Genomic DNA, 19,744 nt, shown 5'->3' on the forward strand with positions numbered 1-19,744 from the left:
ATATTTTAATGGGATAGAAACACATTTGGACAAGGATATTTGATGTTGATATGGAGAATTGAATAGATAGAGGATGATCTCAGATAGGTCTAAGTTATATAAAATTGATAAGAAAATACAAAAGTCAATTTGAAGGTTTATTGGTAAAATACTAGGATACCTTTAAAAGAAATATGCCTATTAGAAAAAATTTAAGAAATTATACTATAAATGTAGGAGGAGAAAAAGTTTTACGGCATTTGTATAGAAGATAAAGTTAATGAAAGGTAAAGTTGTGTGTCTTAGGTAAAGACAGAAATCCATTTTGAGAAAGTGTTTTAAAGGTAGAACCAGTCTTCAAGAGGAAGATTTAGGTCTAAGATAGCAGCCTCTGAGATAAAGAGTGCTGGGTTTTAGGGCTTCTATAGGTGATGAGAGCCCAGGGGACAGGCAAACTGTCAAGTTTGAAAGTGGGAGTAGAGGCTCCACAATTTCACTTCAATGTATAGTATATTGAAGGATGTGACTATGTCAAGGTGGACATTTTCTCATGGACATGGAGGAGGACTCCAGGATAGTTTTATTCAGGTAAGCTATATAGATATAGGTTTAGTGTTAACCTGTTAGTTCCATTGGAAGGTGTTTCATCAATACTGATTCCATGGAAAAGGATTTGGCTTTTAAAGTCTAATGTAGCCAGATAAACTCACATAGGCATTGATAAGACCTAGTGTGTATATTAAAATGTAAGTGGAAAATTCTTTTTGAGGTCATTGGTATAAAATGTAAAGATAACAATTGGTAAAGTATATTGGTAAAGTATATTGGTAAAGTATAAACATGCACTGCATTTATGCAGGATTGTAGTAAGAAATTATATGATAATTATACTGTTACTAATGAATGATGCCATGTAATGTGTGATGGAAACGTAAGTATTTGGTATATGGTTTAAACTGTGAATTAAGTGTAAACTTATTGGATAAACCGGGTGCAAGAAGATGACTATTGGTAATGTATATTTATAATATATGTTGTTAAAGTATATAATATGTAAATATGCTTATGTAAATTGTATTAGTAGAATAACTATATTGTATCATTATTAAAGAATGTTTTCATGTGATATATGATAGAAATGTAAATGTTTGAATGTATGATTTTAAATGTGAATTGAATACAGAATTGTTTGATAAAGGTGTAAGTTAACAATATTGCTTTCGATGAGGTTAAAAACACTCACCTCCAGCAATATTTTTATAGGGAAGGGGCGTATGTAGCGAATTTGTTACTCTGTATGAAAATTTTAGTGTATAGATCTATGTTCGCAGGGGGCAGATAAGGAAGATTATAGACAGGAGAGGATAGCAACAGAGGGACCGGATTTATTTGCATATGGAGGCTGATTGGTCATATGCAGATTAGCATAGCCCCAGGATTTCAAAAGGTTGGGAGACAAAATGACAGTTGGGAAGAGCAGGGCCGAACATTCTAAAGGGGCGGAGTTAAGTTCAAAAAGGAGGGGAGTTGGGAACAGAGTTTAAAAAAAGAGAGTTAGTTGAGTAGGGATTGCAGTTTGTGAAGGACAGAGAGTTAGGGACTCCTGTTCATGAATGGTAGTTAATAAATCCTGTTAGAAAAGTAAGCCGCTAGTCAAATAGAGTACAAGTTTTGAGAACCTAAAGAAAAGCCAGTGGTGCTTGAATCAGAAAGTAATTTTAGTCTTATATGTGTAAAGCAAATACCATCTTGATAAATGAGAAACATTGAGAGCCTAATTCAGGAAAGTGCAACAAGTATATTATACGTGACTGAAACTCAAGTTTGCAACAAAAATAGTAATTGTAACCACAATCGTTTGGAGCTTGGAATGTTTGAATAAACATTGATACTTTGTTTCATACAAGAGAGACTCAAGCCTGTGTTTCCAAGCCAAGAGACTTCTGCTTTATAACACTCATAGCAAGTCAGATATTAAAGCTTTGGCAGAAGACTGCACATAGGTGCATGCTTCTTTACACAAACTGGTGTCCTCCCTCCCTGGCCTTTACACCATCATTTGATTTTATAAAGTTCACTATCTCTCTGGTAGAGGAAGAAGCCGTTGTGAAATTAGTAACTAAACATGCATCTTCTACTTGCCTGTGACTGCTTGGATATCAGTAGCAGCAAAATGTATTGATTAATCATCATTTTTGAGCCTCATTCAACTTCATCATGCACAATTGAACACTCTATATTTGTCTCTTTTAAACCATATTTAATTTAAAAATAAGCAATGATCTTTGGGTAGTATGCCTTAAAAATAAATAAAACTTCAATACAGGATTTAAAAATAAAAGATTTTGGATTACTACTACTACTACTACTACTACTACTACTAAACATCAGGGGTCAGACAGTGAAGGGGGAGATATAGCTACTGCACCCACAATTCATATTTGGTTTAATTCTTTATGAACTCTCTAGGGAAGTTATTTTTAGAACAATTAGCATCCTGAACAGCCATAGCAATAAGATGATTGATGCAAAAAAAAAAAAAAAAAAAGCTGCAGGTTACTCAGCCAACAGGAAATAGTGAAGGTTGGCAGTTAGGTCAGGTCAAAAGGCACCAATCTTTTAATGCATTTAACCCCTTCTGTCAAAATACAATTCCCAGAATTCCATATTTTCTGTACAGAATGATGTTGCTAATATATACTTACCCTCTTCGATCATGCATCGAAGAGCAAGCATGATTTACTGCAACTGGTTGGGGAAGGATAGGAGTGTCTGGGAAGGGTGCTGGGCTTTAGGCAGTGTCCAACTACCAAAGTGAGGGGAGCTGTTTCCCACCCAGATCTCCAGCTAAAGATCTGGGAGATCATAGAATCATAGAATCAAAGAGTTGGAAGAGACCTCATGGGCCATCCAGTCCAACACCCTGCCAAGAAGCAGGAATATTGCATTCAAATCACCCCTGACAGATGGTCATCCAGTCTCTGTTTAAAAGCTTCCAAAGAAGGAGCCTCCACCATGAAGTCAAATACTTCCCAATCACCCCATGTTCTCCCCCAGACACTAAATGGCTACAGCACCACTATTCACGCTGAGAGACCTGTGTCCACATGTGCAGAAGTCATAGCCTAACCCAAATACACAGAAAAAGTGTTAACATTCCAAACACAAGGATACAGGATCTCAGCATTGGTCTTTTTCCTACTCTCCTAGCTTTTGTTCTTGTGTTGTGTCATATTAGATCTTTTGGATCTCAGCACAACATCTGAAAGTCAGTGGGCTAGTTGTTCTCTGTCAATCAACTGCATATGAAATAAGGTGTGGATGATCAAGGACTGGCATGTTCATTAGGAGTAAAAAGGAATAGGAGACATGCTTGAAGTGGCAGAACAGCTGTAATTTTGACATTTGAACAAAAGTATAAATGTCATTTTATGGAACCAAAGCATTTGTCATATTTAACTCCACTGGATCTCTCAAAATGAGAAAGGAATTAATAACAGCAACAATATTAATATGTTTACTCATGCCTCACTATAATTATGCTTTATCTATACTTCAGTATCAGGTAGGCAGCTATATCTCATACTTTGCCCCATGAAACAATAAATTAATGTAATTAATTATGGTTCTGAAATTCACTCTAATTTCTTTCCAGATTTTTAGACACTGTTTTGGAAGAAGTGTAACAGAAGTTCTCACCAAATTTTCTATCAGTGAGGCAATTTTATTGCTTTTTTTTCAAGAAATGCACACATAATCATTACTTATCTGGGTGCAGGGATGCTGAAGAAGCTGAAATCTGCCACAAAGCAGAATTAATTTTAGGAATTACTGTAATTAATCTAGATTTCAAGAGAGTAGAAATCAAGAGAGCATGAACACAAAGAATTGTAAAGCGAATGAACAAGGGAAAGCTCAATGCAACAATTTACAAGTTTAGGTCCCAGTGATTTGTCTAAATATACAGCATTGGGATCCACTATTTCAGTATGTTACTGATGCATCAAAGTCTTTAATGCTACGGCATTGAAAATTGCTTGCTGTTTTTACTGAGACTAATTGGAGAATCTCCCTCATTCATTATAAATCAAACCAAGGAGCAGTGTCTTAATGCACTGTAAAACTGATCCATTGCATTTTGTTAGTAGATAAAACTAGCCAAAGATATATATTTATCCTAACCTTAAGTTTAACTTAACAATTGATAGTATCCTAGAACTTTCAACTATTACATCACTATACTTTTTTTTCTTACATGTAACCTTTGTAAATCTACACAGAGGATTATAATACAAAAAGTTTTAATGGATTCCTACAATTGTACAAATTTCCAGTTTTACACAACTGTATCAAGGCTAAAGAACAATACTTTACTCCATGTCCACATCCCTCCGAGGTGTGACATGACTGTCAATTTCTGATCATTCGCGTATTAGTTACACATAAAAAGGTAATATGTACCTGTGGAGGAGATCTTCAGCCTTTAAGCATTAGCACATTGAGGCATTTTGGAAACAATGCTATATGTTTTTAAAAGCTCATTGTTTTGTTTTTGTTTTATATTGCAAAATTTAAAAATACAAATAAATAACATTAAAAATACGATGCAAATAGAAATATACACACACGCCTTTTGCCTTTTCATGGGGTATTTATAATCATCTGCTGAAGACAGCAAATTGGGAATTGGATCTCTGAGGACTTTTCATTAGGAGTAAGTTAAGTTGCTGCAATGAAGTTTGCTAAGTCATCTGGCAAATTAAGTTTTCTGCAATACTAAAAGGACATTTCAGAAACCATAGGTTGAACATAGTCTAGAAATTCTCAGATAAAATTATTTTGAACAGTTGATGCTTGCAGTGTGATTACTGAAAAATGCTCTTTTATTGACTTCTATGAATCTGTTTTTGGAAAATTGCTCCAGGGCACAGCAAAAATAGTTCTTAAAATGTTCAGATATGACAGTTATTCAGCAGGCAGCTGGTAGTTAAATTTATTTTTAAAAAATAGCAGAAAGATTGATCATATAAGATGTCAAGATTGACTCAGCAGTATCAGATCAGGAATGTCTTAAAAATTTAAGGAAAGCCTTATTGACCATAAAACAAATCCAAAAGTCCAACAGTAATCCCATGAGAGAGAATAATTAGAAAAAATGAACAGATATAGCTGCAGGGTTGAAGATACATAGATATAAGTGAGAAACAATAATAATTTTAACCGTTTGATGAAATCAGATGAATTATGCCTTTGCAAGTATCAGAACCAGTTCAAAGAGAATATAAGAGAATGAGATGAAGTGCTAGGAGTTCTAACTTTGGCATGCTAAGTATCCACAATGTGCCAGTAAAAACCAGTAAAAAGCAGTCATGGTCCTAGATCCAGCAATGTAAGAACCATGGGCCAAGAGGAGGATGGGGAGGAAGGGATTTGTCTCCCAGCAGCCAAGTCGTATCCTATGGATGAGGAACAGCTGGACATGTCTGAGAATGATACTGCTGAGCAGTAGCTGGACCCTGTAGTAGCAGCTGAGCCAAAGCAGGGTGAAGCCCTTCAAGAGGAAATACAGGACAGCTGAAAGTGGATGCAATTCAGCTCTGCCAGTCAAAGAGATTGGTTCAGCAGAGGAAAGGTCAACTGTCAATCTTTTGTGGAAGCAGCATAAAAGAAGAGTGTTGGGAACAGTCCATTGCTGGAAGCAATAATTGGATTGGCTGTTTCAGCTGGTGATGTTGACCCTTGGACTGCATATCATGGAGACTGGCGAGCTGTTTGTGTGTTTGACCCTCAGACTGGATTCTTGGACAATGATTTGTCCCTGCTACTTTGTTTGGACTGACTTTGTGAATGACCGCGGACTTTATTTGGACTAGTTGGTGAGCCTTTGGATTGGATTTTGGCATTCTCTGCTACTTTAAACTCTGTAAAAGCTACCTTTGTGTTGACTGCAAGCTGCCTCAATTCTGCTTATGAAGTTTTGCAAGAAAACCTTCCTTATGACAATGTTGTCTCCTCTGAGAGGTGTAAAGCCAACACCATTTAATTTAAGCCCAACCAAATAGCCATGAGATCATGCCGAATGCACCTGGCTTCAAGGTCTTCTCACAGATTCTCTCAGAATGTCTAATTAGTCTATATTTCACTCCCCCCATTCTTAAACCTAATCTGTCTTCTTGGGAAAACTGCCCATTGGCTGAAGGCTCTTTCCCAAGAGAACTGTTTTCACTTGAATGATCACAGGAATGCAAAACATCAGTCTCAACTGGCTTCAGTTCTCTCCTAACACTGACAGACTCATTATTTTGAAACCCATAAACCCCCTCATCCTCAGCCATGTCAGAAAAACCCTCTGCTGCTTGCTGAGCTCCAACAGGAGGTGATCGAGTCTCTCCTTTTCTAGGAAGCTCAGCAAAAGCGAATTGCTACAACCTTTCCTAACACACATGTCTGTAACTTCAGCAGAAACTTAAACTTTGTGCTGTAAACTCCCAGTCCAATTGAAGACACACCTGCCTGGAATAATATAATTTTATTAATAGTTAGCGAATGATATCTGTAAATTGTCATTTTATTGAAATGTTGGCTCATGTGGGAGGGGGAAGTTTGATAAAAGTAGGATGGAGAAGTGAAGACTAGGTTTCCTTAGTAACAAGGACACCCTGACTCAGAAGATAAGATAGTAGGAACTGGAAAACAATTACTTCATTGGAAAGGCAGGTAGAGTTGAAGAAGGGACAAGATCTGGGGTCCCATTAAAATCAGTGAGACAATTTAATAATGGCTGCCTAAAATCCTTTGTGTTTTGCTCGGCTTGTACATTAACTAAGATTGCAGTTGGGGACTCACTTTCCAATTCAACACAAAGGTGTTTACATCCAAGCACACATCTACAAGCTAGCAATGCAACTTCCCCCGGATCAGTTTGTGGCCAATCGCATGGGGACAGAACTGAGAAATCTCATCAGGAAATGTAGGATTCCCCAAATGCACTCCTTCTCTGATGCCATTTCCCCCAGAGCTTGTACAGTGTTTCTTTAGTAACCATGCCAGCAATTTGTGTAATTCTTGTCTTAATAAATTCTGCATAGCACTGCTTGTTACACTATTGGTACAGAGTACAAGTGAAACATGAAAGGCAAATTCATTGGAATAGCAATCTTTGATAGTAGCACGTTTCAGGTTTGTAGTCCTATTATTTATTCTCTCTCTCTCTCTCTCTCTCTCTATAAATATATATATATATATACACATATATAACATTTATTTAATTGTTAAAATTCACACTATGTGCATTCCTCCAAGAATTCAGCTAACTGTCTTGAACAAATTTCTGCTTAACAGTTTTTACTTCTTCCTTCCACTTGAGAAATCAATGGATCTAATTCCTGGATGCGTCATTGGTGACAGTTTGTGAAATAATGGTGACAGCAATAAATATTCACTTTATGTCCTAGCAATGGGCTCTTTGGTAGATAAATGTTTTATCATTCAGATGTGTAATAGTAGAAAGTGTCACTCTGGAGAATAATACTGCACGAATGTCTAACATTTGCAGAAGTCTATGATTTTCTTTTGCAAGGCAACTTGAGATCAAACTCAGCTTCAATTGATGATGTAGTTTGTAAAATATATCATTGTTATTGCATCAAGTGAAACATTGTGATTAAACATCTGGACAAATAATATGCACTGGCTATTTCATAAAGGATTATGTAAGATAGAAACTGCTGTTTGTTTGGATCATCATAAGTAGCCTACAATTTGCTTTCATTGCTGTTTGCAATGCACTAACAAACCTAAATACAATAATAATTTGAATCAGGCAAGGAATCACGTGAATTTCCAGATTTGTTGGACTGCAGTTTCTAGCACTCGCATATTTAGCTAAGATGTCTAGTGCTGGTGGGAGGTGCAGTCAAATGAGATCTGTGGTGTATGTGTGAATGATTGCCACTCCTGAACTCTCAATTTTCTCCTCATTCAAGTAACACTCATGAGCAGTAACAGCAAACTTATATTCCATGTCTTGTTCTTATGTTGTTAAAATGGTACCATCTGTGTGAAAGAGAGAACGTGCAGGAGGCTCTGGAGAGCTGTTTTTGATGTTATTTGCCACCCCATTGACTTCAACTTGTGGCAACTCTGTGAATTATGGACCTCTAAAAATCCTGCTCATCAACTGCCATGCAGGGTCTTGCAAAATGCTGAAGTGTGGTGACTTGGTGACTTCCCTACAACAAGATTTGCAAAAGTACAACAGCCACAATACATTATCATACTTATTGTCAGGGAGGTTGGATTAGTCTTCCAACTCTATGTGGTCTTCCAACTCTATGATTCTATGATTATAGTCGAAGTCAGGAACCTATAGCTCTCCATAGATTGTTGGGATTGTCAGGTGCAAAGACCACAGGGGCCTCACTCTGATAGGGATATCAGTCTCATCATCCTTGGCTATGATAGGGCTGATGTAATCTAGAATCCAACCTCATTTGGAAGACCATATCTTCTCATCTTTGGTCTGTACAATAGAATTTAAACTGCTAAGTATATGGCTTTTTTGCAACTAAGTACTGAGGGAGAGACTCAGGCCCCTTCCACACAGCTGAATGAAACCCCACATTATCTGCTTTGAACTGGAATATATGACAGTGTGAACTAAGGGCCCTTTCACACAGCCATATAACCCAGAATATCAAGGCAGATAATTCACAATATCTGCTTTGAACTGGGTTATCTGAGTCCACACTGGCTTATAACCCAGTTAAAAGAAGATAATGTGGGATTTTATACAGCTACTAGCCATCCTTTGCCGCTTGTTGCTATGGCCCAGTCTTTGTGTATATGTGTTTTGTGTGTGTGTGTGTGTGTGTATCTGTGTATATATATGGTTTTGTGCATGTGTTGTAATGTATTTTTATTTTTATTTTGGCTTTTTAAGTCTCTTCCACTGTGTTTTTCAATGTTTTTATGAGTGATGGTCACTTGTTGGCCTGATAGGTGCATTGTGTCCAAATTTGGTGTCGATTCATCCAGTGGTTTTTGAGTTATGTTAATCTCACAAACGAACATTATATTTTAATTTCTATAGATGTGGAAGGGGCCTCAGATAATCCAGTTCAAAGCAGATAGTGGGATTTTCTGCCTTGGTATTCTAGGTTATATGGCTGTGTGGAAGGGCCCTGAGACCACTATGATGGGTTTTGAAGACAAATTACAGTGCATACATCAAATCTTTTTTCTTCACTCTGGGTATATTTTTCTGTTTGTGTGTGATGTGTGTGTGTCTGTTTAAAAGAGAAAGAGACAGAAATATTGACAGATTATATTTGAGTCAGTGTATCAATTTAAAAAACAAAATGTGTTTTCAAAGACTCCATTTTCAAAGAGCCTTCACTTTTTTTGACTTTTCAACTCCATTCTATGCATTCAGATGGGGAATTTATAAAATAAACTAAAATTATATCATGGCATATAATGTATATCTCTAGGTTCAACACTATCAAAAATGAAGATTAAAGATTACCTTTCCTTCTAACAAAGTTGTGCTGTGGAGCTTTGGAATAAAATATGTGATTTATTTCACATCCATATCCTTCATTGAAATCTCACTACCTCTAAAGTGTCAGACTAACCTTTGGAAACATTTCCATTTATGTCAATGTAAAGCATGATCCAGAATGCTGTATGGAATGCTCCTAATCTCCCACAAAATTTGGTTTTACCACAATTGTTGTTGTGTGCCTTCAAATTGTTTCTGATCTATGGTGACCTTAAAACATTGAGGAAGTTTTGTCTTTGTCTTTTTTTGAGGTTGAGAAAATGTGACTTGCCAAGGCCATCCAGTGAGTTTCCATGGCTCGGTGGATTTTCAAACTCTATTCTCCAGAGTCCTAGTCAGTCCATGGCTCTCATAATCACTGAACACACCAGCCATCCTTTTGACTCAAAATGAAACACATTGTGGCTTCTGAAATAGATAACAGAATGGACAATATGTGCTGTGCTCTGTCTGTTTGCTTTGTGTGGTTTAATGTTTATAAACTGTCATTCAGTAGACATCCATACTTTTACCAGATATTCATTGTACCACCAGTGGATGGGAGTGGTTACAAAACATGTAGTAGGAGAATTAGGCAGATATGCATACTGCTTGAACTGTGCTCCTTCCCTTGTGCATACTTTTAATAAACCTATTTTATTTTTTCTCTGTCTTAGGTATCTTACCATTTCATTCCATTGAATAGAAGATGGTGAAAGCCAACATTACATGGATGAGTGATTTTTACCTGACTGAACTGTCTGACCTCCCAGAAGTGGAGATTTCTCTCTTTGTGATAGTTCTTCTAATCTACTTGACCACACTTGCAGGGAATGGGGCTCTCCTCCTGGCAATAGGGACCAGTGATCACCTCCGGACCCCCATGTACTTCTTCCTCAGCAATTTGTCTTTCCTAGACATTCTTTGTCCAACTGTCACTGTGCCAAAGATGCTCCAAATTCTCTTGTCAGAGAACAAGAGAATATCATTTGTGGCCTGCATGCTACAAGTATTCTTTCTAATTGATGTGATCAGCACTGAAGTTTTCTTGCTAGCAGTAATGGCCTATGACCGCTATGTAGCCATATGTAGCCCTCTACACTACACAAACATCATGAATAAACGGTTGTGTTCTCAGCTGACTGCTGGGACCTGGTTGTTGGGCTTTCTCAATTCCATGGTTCACACCTCATTGACTTTTTCCTTGTCCTTTTGTGGACAGAATAAAGTTAACCAATATTACTGTGACCTTCATCCAGTGATGGCTCTCTCTTGCTCTTCTACCTTTTTTCCTGAGATGGTTGTTCTCCTTGTGGCCAGTGCCATAGGAGGTGCTGCTTTCCTAGTTACCCTGATTTCTTACATCTATATCATTTCTGCCATTTTGCACATGCACTCTTCAGAGGGCAGGCACAAAGCCTTTTCCACCTGTGGATCCCACTTGATTGTAGTTTGCCTGTTCTATGGAGCTGCCATCTCCACCTATGCTCGCCCAGCTTCTACTTATGCCCACACACAGGTCCGGATTGTTTCCATGTTATATGGGGTTGTTACTCCCATGCTAAACCCTATGATCTATAGTCTGAGAAATAAGGATGTGAAAAAGGCCTTGGTCAAAACACTGAGCTTGACAGAATTCTTGTGACAAATTAACTCTTGTCTATTGTATGTTTTTAGCGTAGTTTAAACTCACAACAGGAACAAATTAACACCTAACCATTTCCTTTCATGAGACTAAATACCTGTTGTCCTTAGGACAAAGGAGACAATTTGGTGACCAGTCATCTGAAGTAAAAGATAATGGTGACTTCTAATAATGGATCCTTTTCATGATTGTAGAAGCATGTCCTAGTAGAGCAGTGGTTCCCAACCTTTTTTTTTTTTTTGCTTTTTTTTGACCAGGGACCACTTTCCAACATTAGTACCAAAATCGTTATGAATAAGTTTTTGATCAACTTTAGATTCGGTTTAGTTATTTGTGGTGCTGATTCAGAAAATTGCATTGGATAGACCACATCAGCTGTAGTTTCTGATACAGAACATATGCCATGGTCAGCTACAGGGAAGGAGTGGCAGAAAAAAATAAAGAGGAAGGAGGCTTGTGGACTAGATATTCACCCTCACAGCCCACTGGTGGTCCGCAGCCCACAGGTAAAGAACCACTGTGGCAGAGATGTTATTGATATATATGTTGTGTTCCCTTTCTCCCTTCTATCCAATGGAAAGGTTTTCAGAATTGATGTTAAAGAGTTGTTGTATTATCCGTTTATCAGGATATTTGGCTTTTACAGTTCAGTCATAAATGTATTTATTCATAAATATAAATAAATAAATGAATAATCAGTGAAAGATTTAGAAAGAAATATGGTAAAATAACTGTTTGAAGAAATAATTGGTACATCTGCACAAAACCTTTGAGAAAGGTGGGGAAAGGTTAAATGAAATTCCAGCACCCAAGATTGATAGCAGTAGCCATAGTCTGACTAATGTCTAGAAAAGTAGATGAGGTAATCCAGTAGACTTGTCTCACAAAGAAGGAAATTGACAGTTTCTTAGGGCAGCTAACTACTTTTGATACTTCATGTGTTCCCTTTTGCCACCATAGTTGTCCTATCCCCTCACCTAACCTGGAAGCAAGGCATTAAGTGAGACTGAGGGATGGCTGAAGCTTTTAATGCTCCAGATGCCTTAGATGTAATCCTAAGGGTAGTTTTGTTATTTGAATAAGCTTCAGAGTATGTTAGTATCTGAAAATAGAATGGGAGACATTTGGCAATGTTGATAACACATCACTATTATTGTCCATGTGTTGTTTGTGGAAGCTTCCATCTGGTTACAGATCATGCCCCATCATATAGGACTGCTTTGCACCCTTTCCCTTCATTGCATAAATTCCAATACAGAATGGAGAACACCATGCTGATTTCTCTTCCCAACACTGTGCATGAATGGTAGAACCTTGAGAAAGGCTGTAAGAAACTCAAGAGATTCATTGCCTACAAGTAAGACATTGTGACTCTCACTGCATTGGTTTCTGCATTGGCTGGAAGAAAGATGATAATAATCAACCCAGGTGCTAGAGGATAAATCAACATAAACCAGAAATTAGGAATGGGAACACAAAAATCAGTTGCAGAACACTTTAGTTTTCCTGGATATTCCATCTTGGAACTCAGTAGAGATGTCCTTCAACAACAACAACAACAACAACAACAACAACAACAACAAGGAAGATTGGAAAGAAAAACAATGGAATTGGAATATATTACAAATTCCAGTCCATTGACAGTGGGTTGAAGAGAGAGCATGGTATTCCCTGACATATTATGCACATAATCCAAGTTAAAAACCCAGCATTGTGAGAGCCTCTTGGTTAATTTATCACATCTCTTTTCTCTCATTACAGTTCAATAATCCCACCACTATTCATACTGTTATCCAGTCACTATGGCTTCCCCCTGCCTTTGTCCTCCAATTACCATTGTTAAAACTGAACTTGTCATCTCATTAACCCATCCACAAGCCTTGCATTTCCATGGCTATTCACACATACAGTCTGCCTATAAAGGTCTGTTCTTAACTACTCCACTTCATGAATCTGAAGAGGTATGCCTAGTCTCTAAGGTGCTACAAGATGCCTTTGCATACTGATTTACGATCTCATCAGACAGGGTACTTTTCATGGCATGCACCAGTTTGTCTTTATTTTTGTGACAGAGCCACCAGCTCCCATCCCATGACTTAGAGCTACTTCCGGTGGGGCTCCATCGCATTATTTTCCTGGGAGAAAGTCCTGTTGAACATGGTGGAGCTTGCTCATGTGTACACATTTATAAAAGTGCACTGAATGGATAAAAATAAGAGTTATATTAACTTTTTTGTACTTCTTTAAAAAAAGGTTTTGTTTAAAAGTATGGTAAATTCTTAAAAATCAATTAAAATAAATTCTGCCCCATTTCTATTGACCAAATCCAACATAATTGAGGGGGGGGGGGGAGAGCAGATTATGCTGGTTTATCATATAAAAGATGACATTTTCTTGTTGTTGTGTACCTTCCAGTCATTGCCAACTTATGATGACCCTAACATGAAATCATCATGGGGGTTTCTGGCAAGATTTGTTCAGAAAGGATTTTGCCATTGCTTTCCATAGTGACTGAGACAGTGACATGTCCAAGGGCACCCAATGGGTTTCTGTGGCCAAGCAGGGATTCAGACCCTGATCTCTAGAGTTGTAACCCAATGCTCTCAGAAACAAAACATATGTATAACTTTCATTCAGTACTAACATGGTTGAACACAGGATCAAACTTCAGATCCAAACTTTTAATAGTTAAGTGCTCAGATTCTTACCAACTAAAACTTACTTTGAATGTGTGGTGCTGTATTCAGAAGATTTTCTGATGACACGCTTTTCTGTACCACTGAGAATTCAATTCAGGAACTACAAGATTCCTTAGAGACATTCATCCCCAAATGCCTTTTTTTATTCACGATGTCGTCTCCAATCCCAATGGTCAATGAAGGAAAGAGTAAGCATAGTCTCAAAGCAGCTGCAATATTTGTAAAGTCCTGTTTCATGTCAGCATTTTGCTTGGCTCTGTTCACATAAATTCTTCATATTGTGGCTCACTGCTATATTGGTGCTATATTGGTGCAGTCTACAAAGTAAACAAGAAAGGTGAATAGCTGCACTTTATTGAAACAGCTGTCTTAAGACCGTTGGACCTTTTAAGGTTTGTAGTCCTGTGCTTCAGTCACAATTTGGTATATGTTTATTCAGTGCATTGACCAAGGACAACAAATGGATTGTGGAAGAGTTTGGATAGTGTGAATTTTGAGCCCTGATTTTCCACAATTCAGCTGACGATTTTAGATACACTCTTATTTTTAAATCCCCTATCTGAAAAACGAAAAGGTTAGTGTACATGCATGTCAGTATTTTAAAATAACTTTTATGAACTGTTTTTATTATCACCAGCTTTAAAATCCACCTAGCATTTTGTTTTTAAAATGATGATGCTGGCAGAAAAGTCCTAATATTTACATATTTGCCATCAGTAATTAGTGTTTTGTTGGGAAATAATGTCATTTCATGCTTCTATTTATCCAGTGTTTAAATGGAAGAAATGTACAAGATCCAATGCTTTTTTTTTCTTGGCATGCATCTTTGCTTGAATTTCAAAATATCTTGTAGTGTAAAGTGAAAAGTTGCAATTAATAATATGCTGACCTATGTATGAGCATTTTAAAGTTCATAATGTTCAATATTTACAGTGAATTGCTCTTGGCAGGTTTATTATTAGTGGTGAATTTTCACAATGTTTACAATTTATCTCTTGTTTTTAATTCCATGTTACTAGTAATGCTAAATGAAATGCATCTAAATGTAACTGTGTAACAATGAGTATTGGTCTATGCTTTTCCCCATCATTACTAATAGAGTTCTGTTAATAATGCTGGCCACTGAAACAAACATGAAAAATAACAATTAGTTAAAATCATTAGGGCTTTCTCTCCCCTTCCCCCTATTCAAATATATATACTATATGCTAAGGGCAAATTTATTGTGAGTGGTGCTGTCCACTCACAAACAGAAAAGGATATATCAACAGATTTGGGAAAACTTTAATGTTTGTGGAAATACCACTCCTCCCACTAGGAATGAAAGAAAGATACCCATGGATATACGTATGGACAAAGAGCACAGTAAGTACTGCACATGCTAGTGAACTTGGAATGTAAACTGGTATTTTTGTAGAATTCAAATGCAACATGTGTTAGTTTGAATCGACACGCAAAATAATTTCATTGCACTTTTGTAAGTGAGAGAAAAAAGATGGTAATATACGTTTTCGTAGATATTGGGTGCTTCTGCACCGTAGAATTAATGCAATTTGATATCATTTTAACTGCTGTGGCTGAATGCTATGAAATCATAGGAGTTGCAGTTTTATACAGCATTTGGCCTTCAGAGTAAAAGGGTGCTGGTGCCTCACCAAACTGCAAATCCCAAGACAACATTGAGCCATAGTAGTTTAAGTGTTGTCAAACTGCATTGATTCTATAGTGTAGATACAGCCCGAAGGTCTGCCCAATAACACACCCTTATAAGCCGACCCTGTATGTGCAAAGAGCCACAGAAATGCAATTTTTTTTGGAAATTGTTGTGAGGTGACAGATTCAGTATTAACAATAGTCAATGGAGGACAAAAACAGGAGGAAAGATGATACCTAAATGCAAGGTGAGTGAAGGGAGGTAGTGGAATACAGCATATTGTAGTGTGATGCCAGAAAAGAATTGTGATAAAGTAGCCAAGAGGGGCCCGCATGGTGGTGGGGTGTTACCAGTGTTTTCATATATGTAGTTTGTCAGTAGCCAATTATTCCTGTCTAACCCACTGTTGATGGTCTGGAGATTGCAGAAGTATCGTAACACTGCTATTTGTCTGTCTCATCTCCCCTTGAAGATGTTTTGTTTTGTTCAAGGACTGCTGTTCTGAAGTCTATGATGGAATACTTAGGAAGACTGAAGTGTTCTGCAACTGGATTTTTTTGTATTCCCTTTCCTACTCTCTGATTTATGTCAATTCCCTGGCACAGAGACTAGCCTGTTTGTCCAATGAAGAATGCTAAAGGGCGTTGTTGACAAAAGATGGCATAAGGATGAACAAATGCAAGTACTTCTACTATTGTGGGTGATGTGATTAGGTCCTTTAATGACATTTCTCAAGTAGTTGTGTTGGCAGAGTTGGCATCTGGGTATGTGACAAGGTCTTGTACCCATCTAGCCATCTGTGTGAGCAGGCCCATTAAAATACATGGGACTTGAGTTGCATATGATTGAGATGTCCTATTTATTTCAAGGACTTAACCCGTGATTTGAATGTGGTTTTAAAACACAGTGAGGTAAGGAATCTGTTTATATCAGGGAGGGAAAATGCTGCAGATTCAGGCATCAGATTTTTGCCTCTAGGGTCCATACAGACTGATAGAGGTGTACCAAATCAATGAGAAATAAATGGAAATTACTGTAAAATTTCCTTTTGAAAAACCGTGTTTTATATTAAGCAGTAGCTCTCTGCATGTCCGATACAACGGTCATTGATTGATCTTTATGGGGTCTATGAATGGGCTTTGGGGAAATCCACAAACTATGGGCAAAATTTGATTTTCCTCTTAAATTTTTCCTGTTACTTTGAAGATTGTATTTTAAGTGTATTTTTTTCTGGAGAGGAGTGCAAAGAACCACTGAAAAACAAACTGGACATCAAGAGATGGGTTTCATCGATCAAAAAGTGTATTCTATTATTGCTTTGTTGATCAAGGTTCAAAAATAATCAGCTGCATCTAGGTTCATGCATTATGATAAGCAAAAGACAATGCTACCCTTCATGGTACACGGTCCATTTAGCATTTAATTCTGTAACTAGAGAGTGATCAAGCAAAGTGTACTAAAGTGTCATGTGAACGTAGTGGATTACATCACAGGTAAAGGAAAAATACCTAATTTGACCCTTTCCCCCACCACAAAAGGAATCTCTGTTGAAGACTTAACAAAATGTACATTGCCCCCAAATAGTCTATAAACTCTAATTCCATAACATTCAACATCCCAACTTTCCTTGGTGTTTTTCTTCCAACCTGTCCTGACCTCTGGGATAGATAAGCATGTGGAAGGTTACATCTAAAGCACCTAGACTAGATTATGTTCTATGCAAACAAATATCAGATGGTTAACATATTATAATTGATATTCAAATTACATGCATACCTTTACCAAGTCTGCTTTCTTTTTTCTGTGTTTTAGGTATTTTGGGACAATTAATTGACCGGGCAGAAGATGGAGAAAGCTAATGTCACATCACTGAAGGACTTTTATCTAACTGAGCTATCTGATCTCCCAGAAGTGCGGATTTCCCTTTTTGTAATGGTTCTTTTAATCTATTTGATCACGCTGGCAGGAAATGGGGCTATCCTCCTAGCAATAGTGACAGATGATCACCTCCACACCCCCATGTACTTTTTCCTTAGCAATTTGTCTTTGCTGGATATTCTTTGCCCAACAATCACTGTGCCAAAGATGCTCCAGACCCTCTTGTCAGAAGACAAGAGAATATCATTCATGGGTTGCATGCTACAATTATTCTTTCTGATTGATGTGGTGGGTACAGAAATTTTCTTGCTAGCAGTAATGGCCTATGACCGCTATGTAGCTATATGTAAGCCTTTACATTATACAGCCATCATGAGTAAACAGATTTATGCTCAACTGACTGTTGGGACTTGGTTACTGGGCTTTATCAATTCAGTGGTCCACACCTCACTAACGTTTTCTTTATTTTTCTGTGGAAGGAATAAAATTAACCAATATTACTGTGATCTTCACCCAGTAATGGCTCTCTCCTGCTCTTCTACCTTTGTCCCTGAACTGGTTCTTCTTCTTGTGGCTAGCATTATAGGAAGTGGGGCTTTTCTCATCACCCTGATTTCTTACATCTATATAATTTCTGCTGTTTTGCGCATGCACTCTGTTGAGAGTAGGCGCAAGGCTTTTTCTACCTGTGGATCTCACTTGACTGTAGTTTGCTTGTTCTATGGGGCTACCATAGCTACATATGCTCGTTCTAATTCAACCTATTTCCACAAACAGGATAGAATCATTTCCATGTTATACGGAGTTGTTACCCCCATGCTGAACCCCATGATCTATAGTCTGAGGAACAATGAAGTGAAAAGGGCCTTGGTCAAAGCGCTTAGATTTAATAGGTTATACTGAATGTTAAGTTTAGGTCTTTCTGCCTAATGTGCTGTTGGAATGTACTTTGACTAACATAACAGAAAACTATGCTTTAGCATTACAGAATGGCATGGACTAGTCTCTGGTTTCCCCTATCTCTGCTGCCCTTCCTTCCTTCTTCATATACATGAAGATATTGTGAACTGAGTGGTACATTGCTTTAAATACATGGATAACATGGATGAGGGTTTGCTGAGTGACGGCTCACCTGTAGATGTAGAGCCAAGCCGGGAACAGCAATTCCCTCAGTGGAAGACCCCACTGAAATACTGTTAAGCTTATTTTGGTTAAAATTGGTCTTCATTTTAAATATTGCATTGTTCTGTCATTATTTCTCCCTTTATTTGCATTGTGTGAGTTAGTTCACACAAACACTCTCCATCCGTCACTTGCCTGGCTCATGCCTGATTTATATACATTAGATAGAATATAATATATAAGCACTTATTGGGGCTCCATGAGAAACCGTTGCTGCAAAAAGGGCTCTATGGCTGAAAATGTTTGAGAACTGCTGCTCTACAGGGGAAAAAGATTGATCTCCAGGTACATATGACCTTCTAAAGGTAGTTTGCAGTGTAATTGAAAGAATAGTTCTAGAGGAGGCACTTTATTGTACTACCAGATTGTCTCATTCACATATTTTGTTATTCATATTTCTAACCTGATTGTAGTAGGAGTGCAATAATTAAAATAGCTTTAAAATGATCTAAAACAATTGAAACACTATAACATTTTCAAAAATTGAAAAATATTCAAGAAACCCTGTCATCTCAAATGAGATTTCCTATCCCCTCCATGACAACTAGGCCTCTCCTTTTTATTAAAGTTTCCAAAAAATGTGCAAAATTCCTCTGCTGTAATTGGATCTTTTTTCCTTTTTGTGAAACAAAAATGCATATGTAAAGCCAACTTGAGTGGTCTTCAGGGTAGAGAAAGGCAGGATATAAATAGAGTCAATAAATAAATAAATAATAAATTTACCAGCTGAACACAATTCAGAGTCTTCACTGCAAGGATGACTATAACTACAATGATCACACCAATGACTGGTAACTTGTATGAAAAACAATAATTGTAAGTTTTACAGTGCTGTCAATCATGTAAACTGCTTCAGATAACACTACCAATTCAAAAGAGATAACTACAATACTAACTTACACATTTTGTGCTGGCAATCAAGAAACAAGGTGATGAAGAGTCTGTAATTTTTTCCTGTGAACAATAGCATTACATTCCTTATAATGAATGGAATTAGTGGTTTGCACAGGAAGCTAATAATATGCTGAAATTGTAAGTACATAAGCATTTTCTAGCAGGGACCCCCAAACTATGGCCCATGGGCTGGATGTGGCCCTCCAAGGTAATTTACTTGGGGCCAACCCTAAACTTTAGACTTAGGGTCTCCCTAAGTCTGAAATGACTTG

The 19,744-nt window shown here is 37.4% G+C and overlaps 2 protein-coding genes across 2 annotated transcripts; both read left to right on the top strand.

Moving 5' to 3' along the window:
* The first annotated feature begins 10,229 nt into the window (after positions 1-10,229).
* LOC132761907 (olfactory receptor 5V1-like) lies at positions 10,230-11,165 on the top strand. The gene has a single exon (XM_060754951.2). The coding sequence runs from the start codon at positions 10,230-10,232 to the stop codon at positions 11,163-11,165; it is 936 nt and encodes a 311-aa protein (XP_060610934.2).
* A 6,198-nt stretch (positions 11,166-17,363) lies between these two features.
* On the top strand, positions 17,364-18,299 carry LOC132761906 (olfactory receptor 5V1-like). Its single transcript, XM_060754950.2, has one exon. The coding sequence runs from the start codon at positions 17,364-17,366 to the stop codon at positions 18,297-18,299; it is 936 nt and encodes a 311-aa protein (XP_060610933.2).
* Positions 18,300-19,744: the final 1,445 nt, after the last annotated feature.

This window comes from Anolis sagrei, chromosome 1, assembly GCF_037176765.1.
Source record: "Anolis sagrei isolate rAnoSag1 chromosome 1, rAnoSag1.mat, whole genome shotgun sequence".
NCBI classification, from domain to species: domain Eukaryota; kingdom Metazoa; phylum Chordata; class Lepidosauria; order Squamata; family Dactyloidae; genus Anolis; species Anolis sagrei.

What these genes read in the sequence shown, in the direction of transcription:
- LOC132761906 (XM_060754950.2), top strand. Translation starts at nt 17,364, where the DNA reads ATGGAGAAAGCTAATGTCACATCACTGAAGGACTTTTATCTAACTGAG.
- LOC132761907 (XM_060754951.2), top strand. Translation starts at nt 10,230, where the DNA reads ATGGTGAAAGCCAACATTACATGGATGAGTGATTTTTACCTGACTGAA.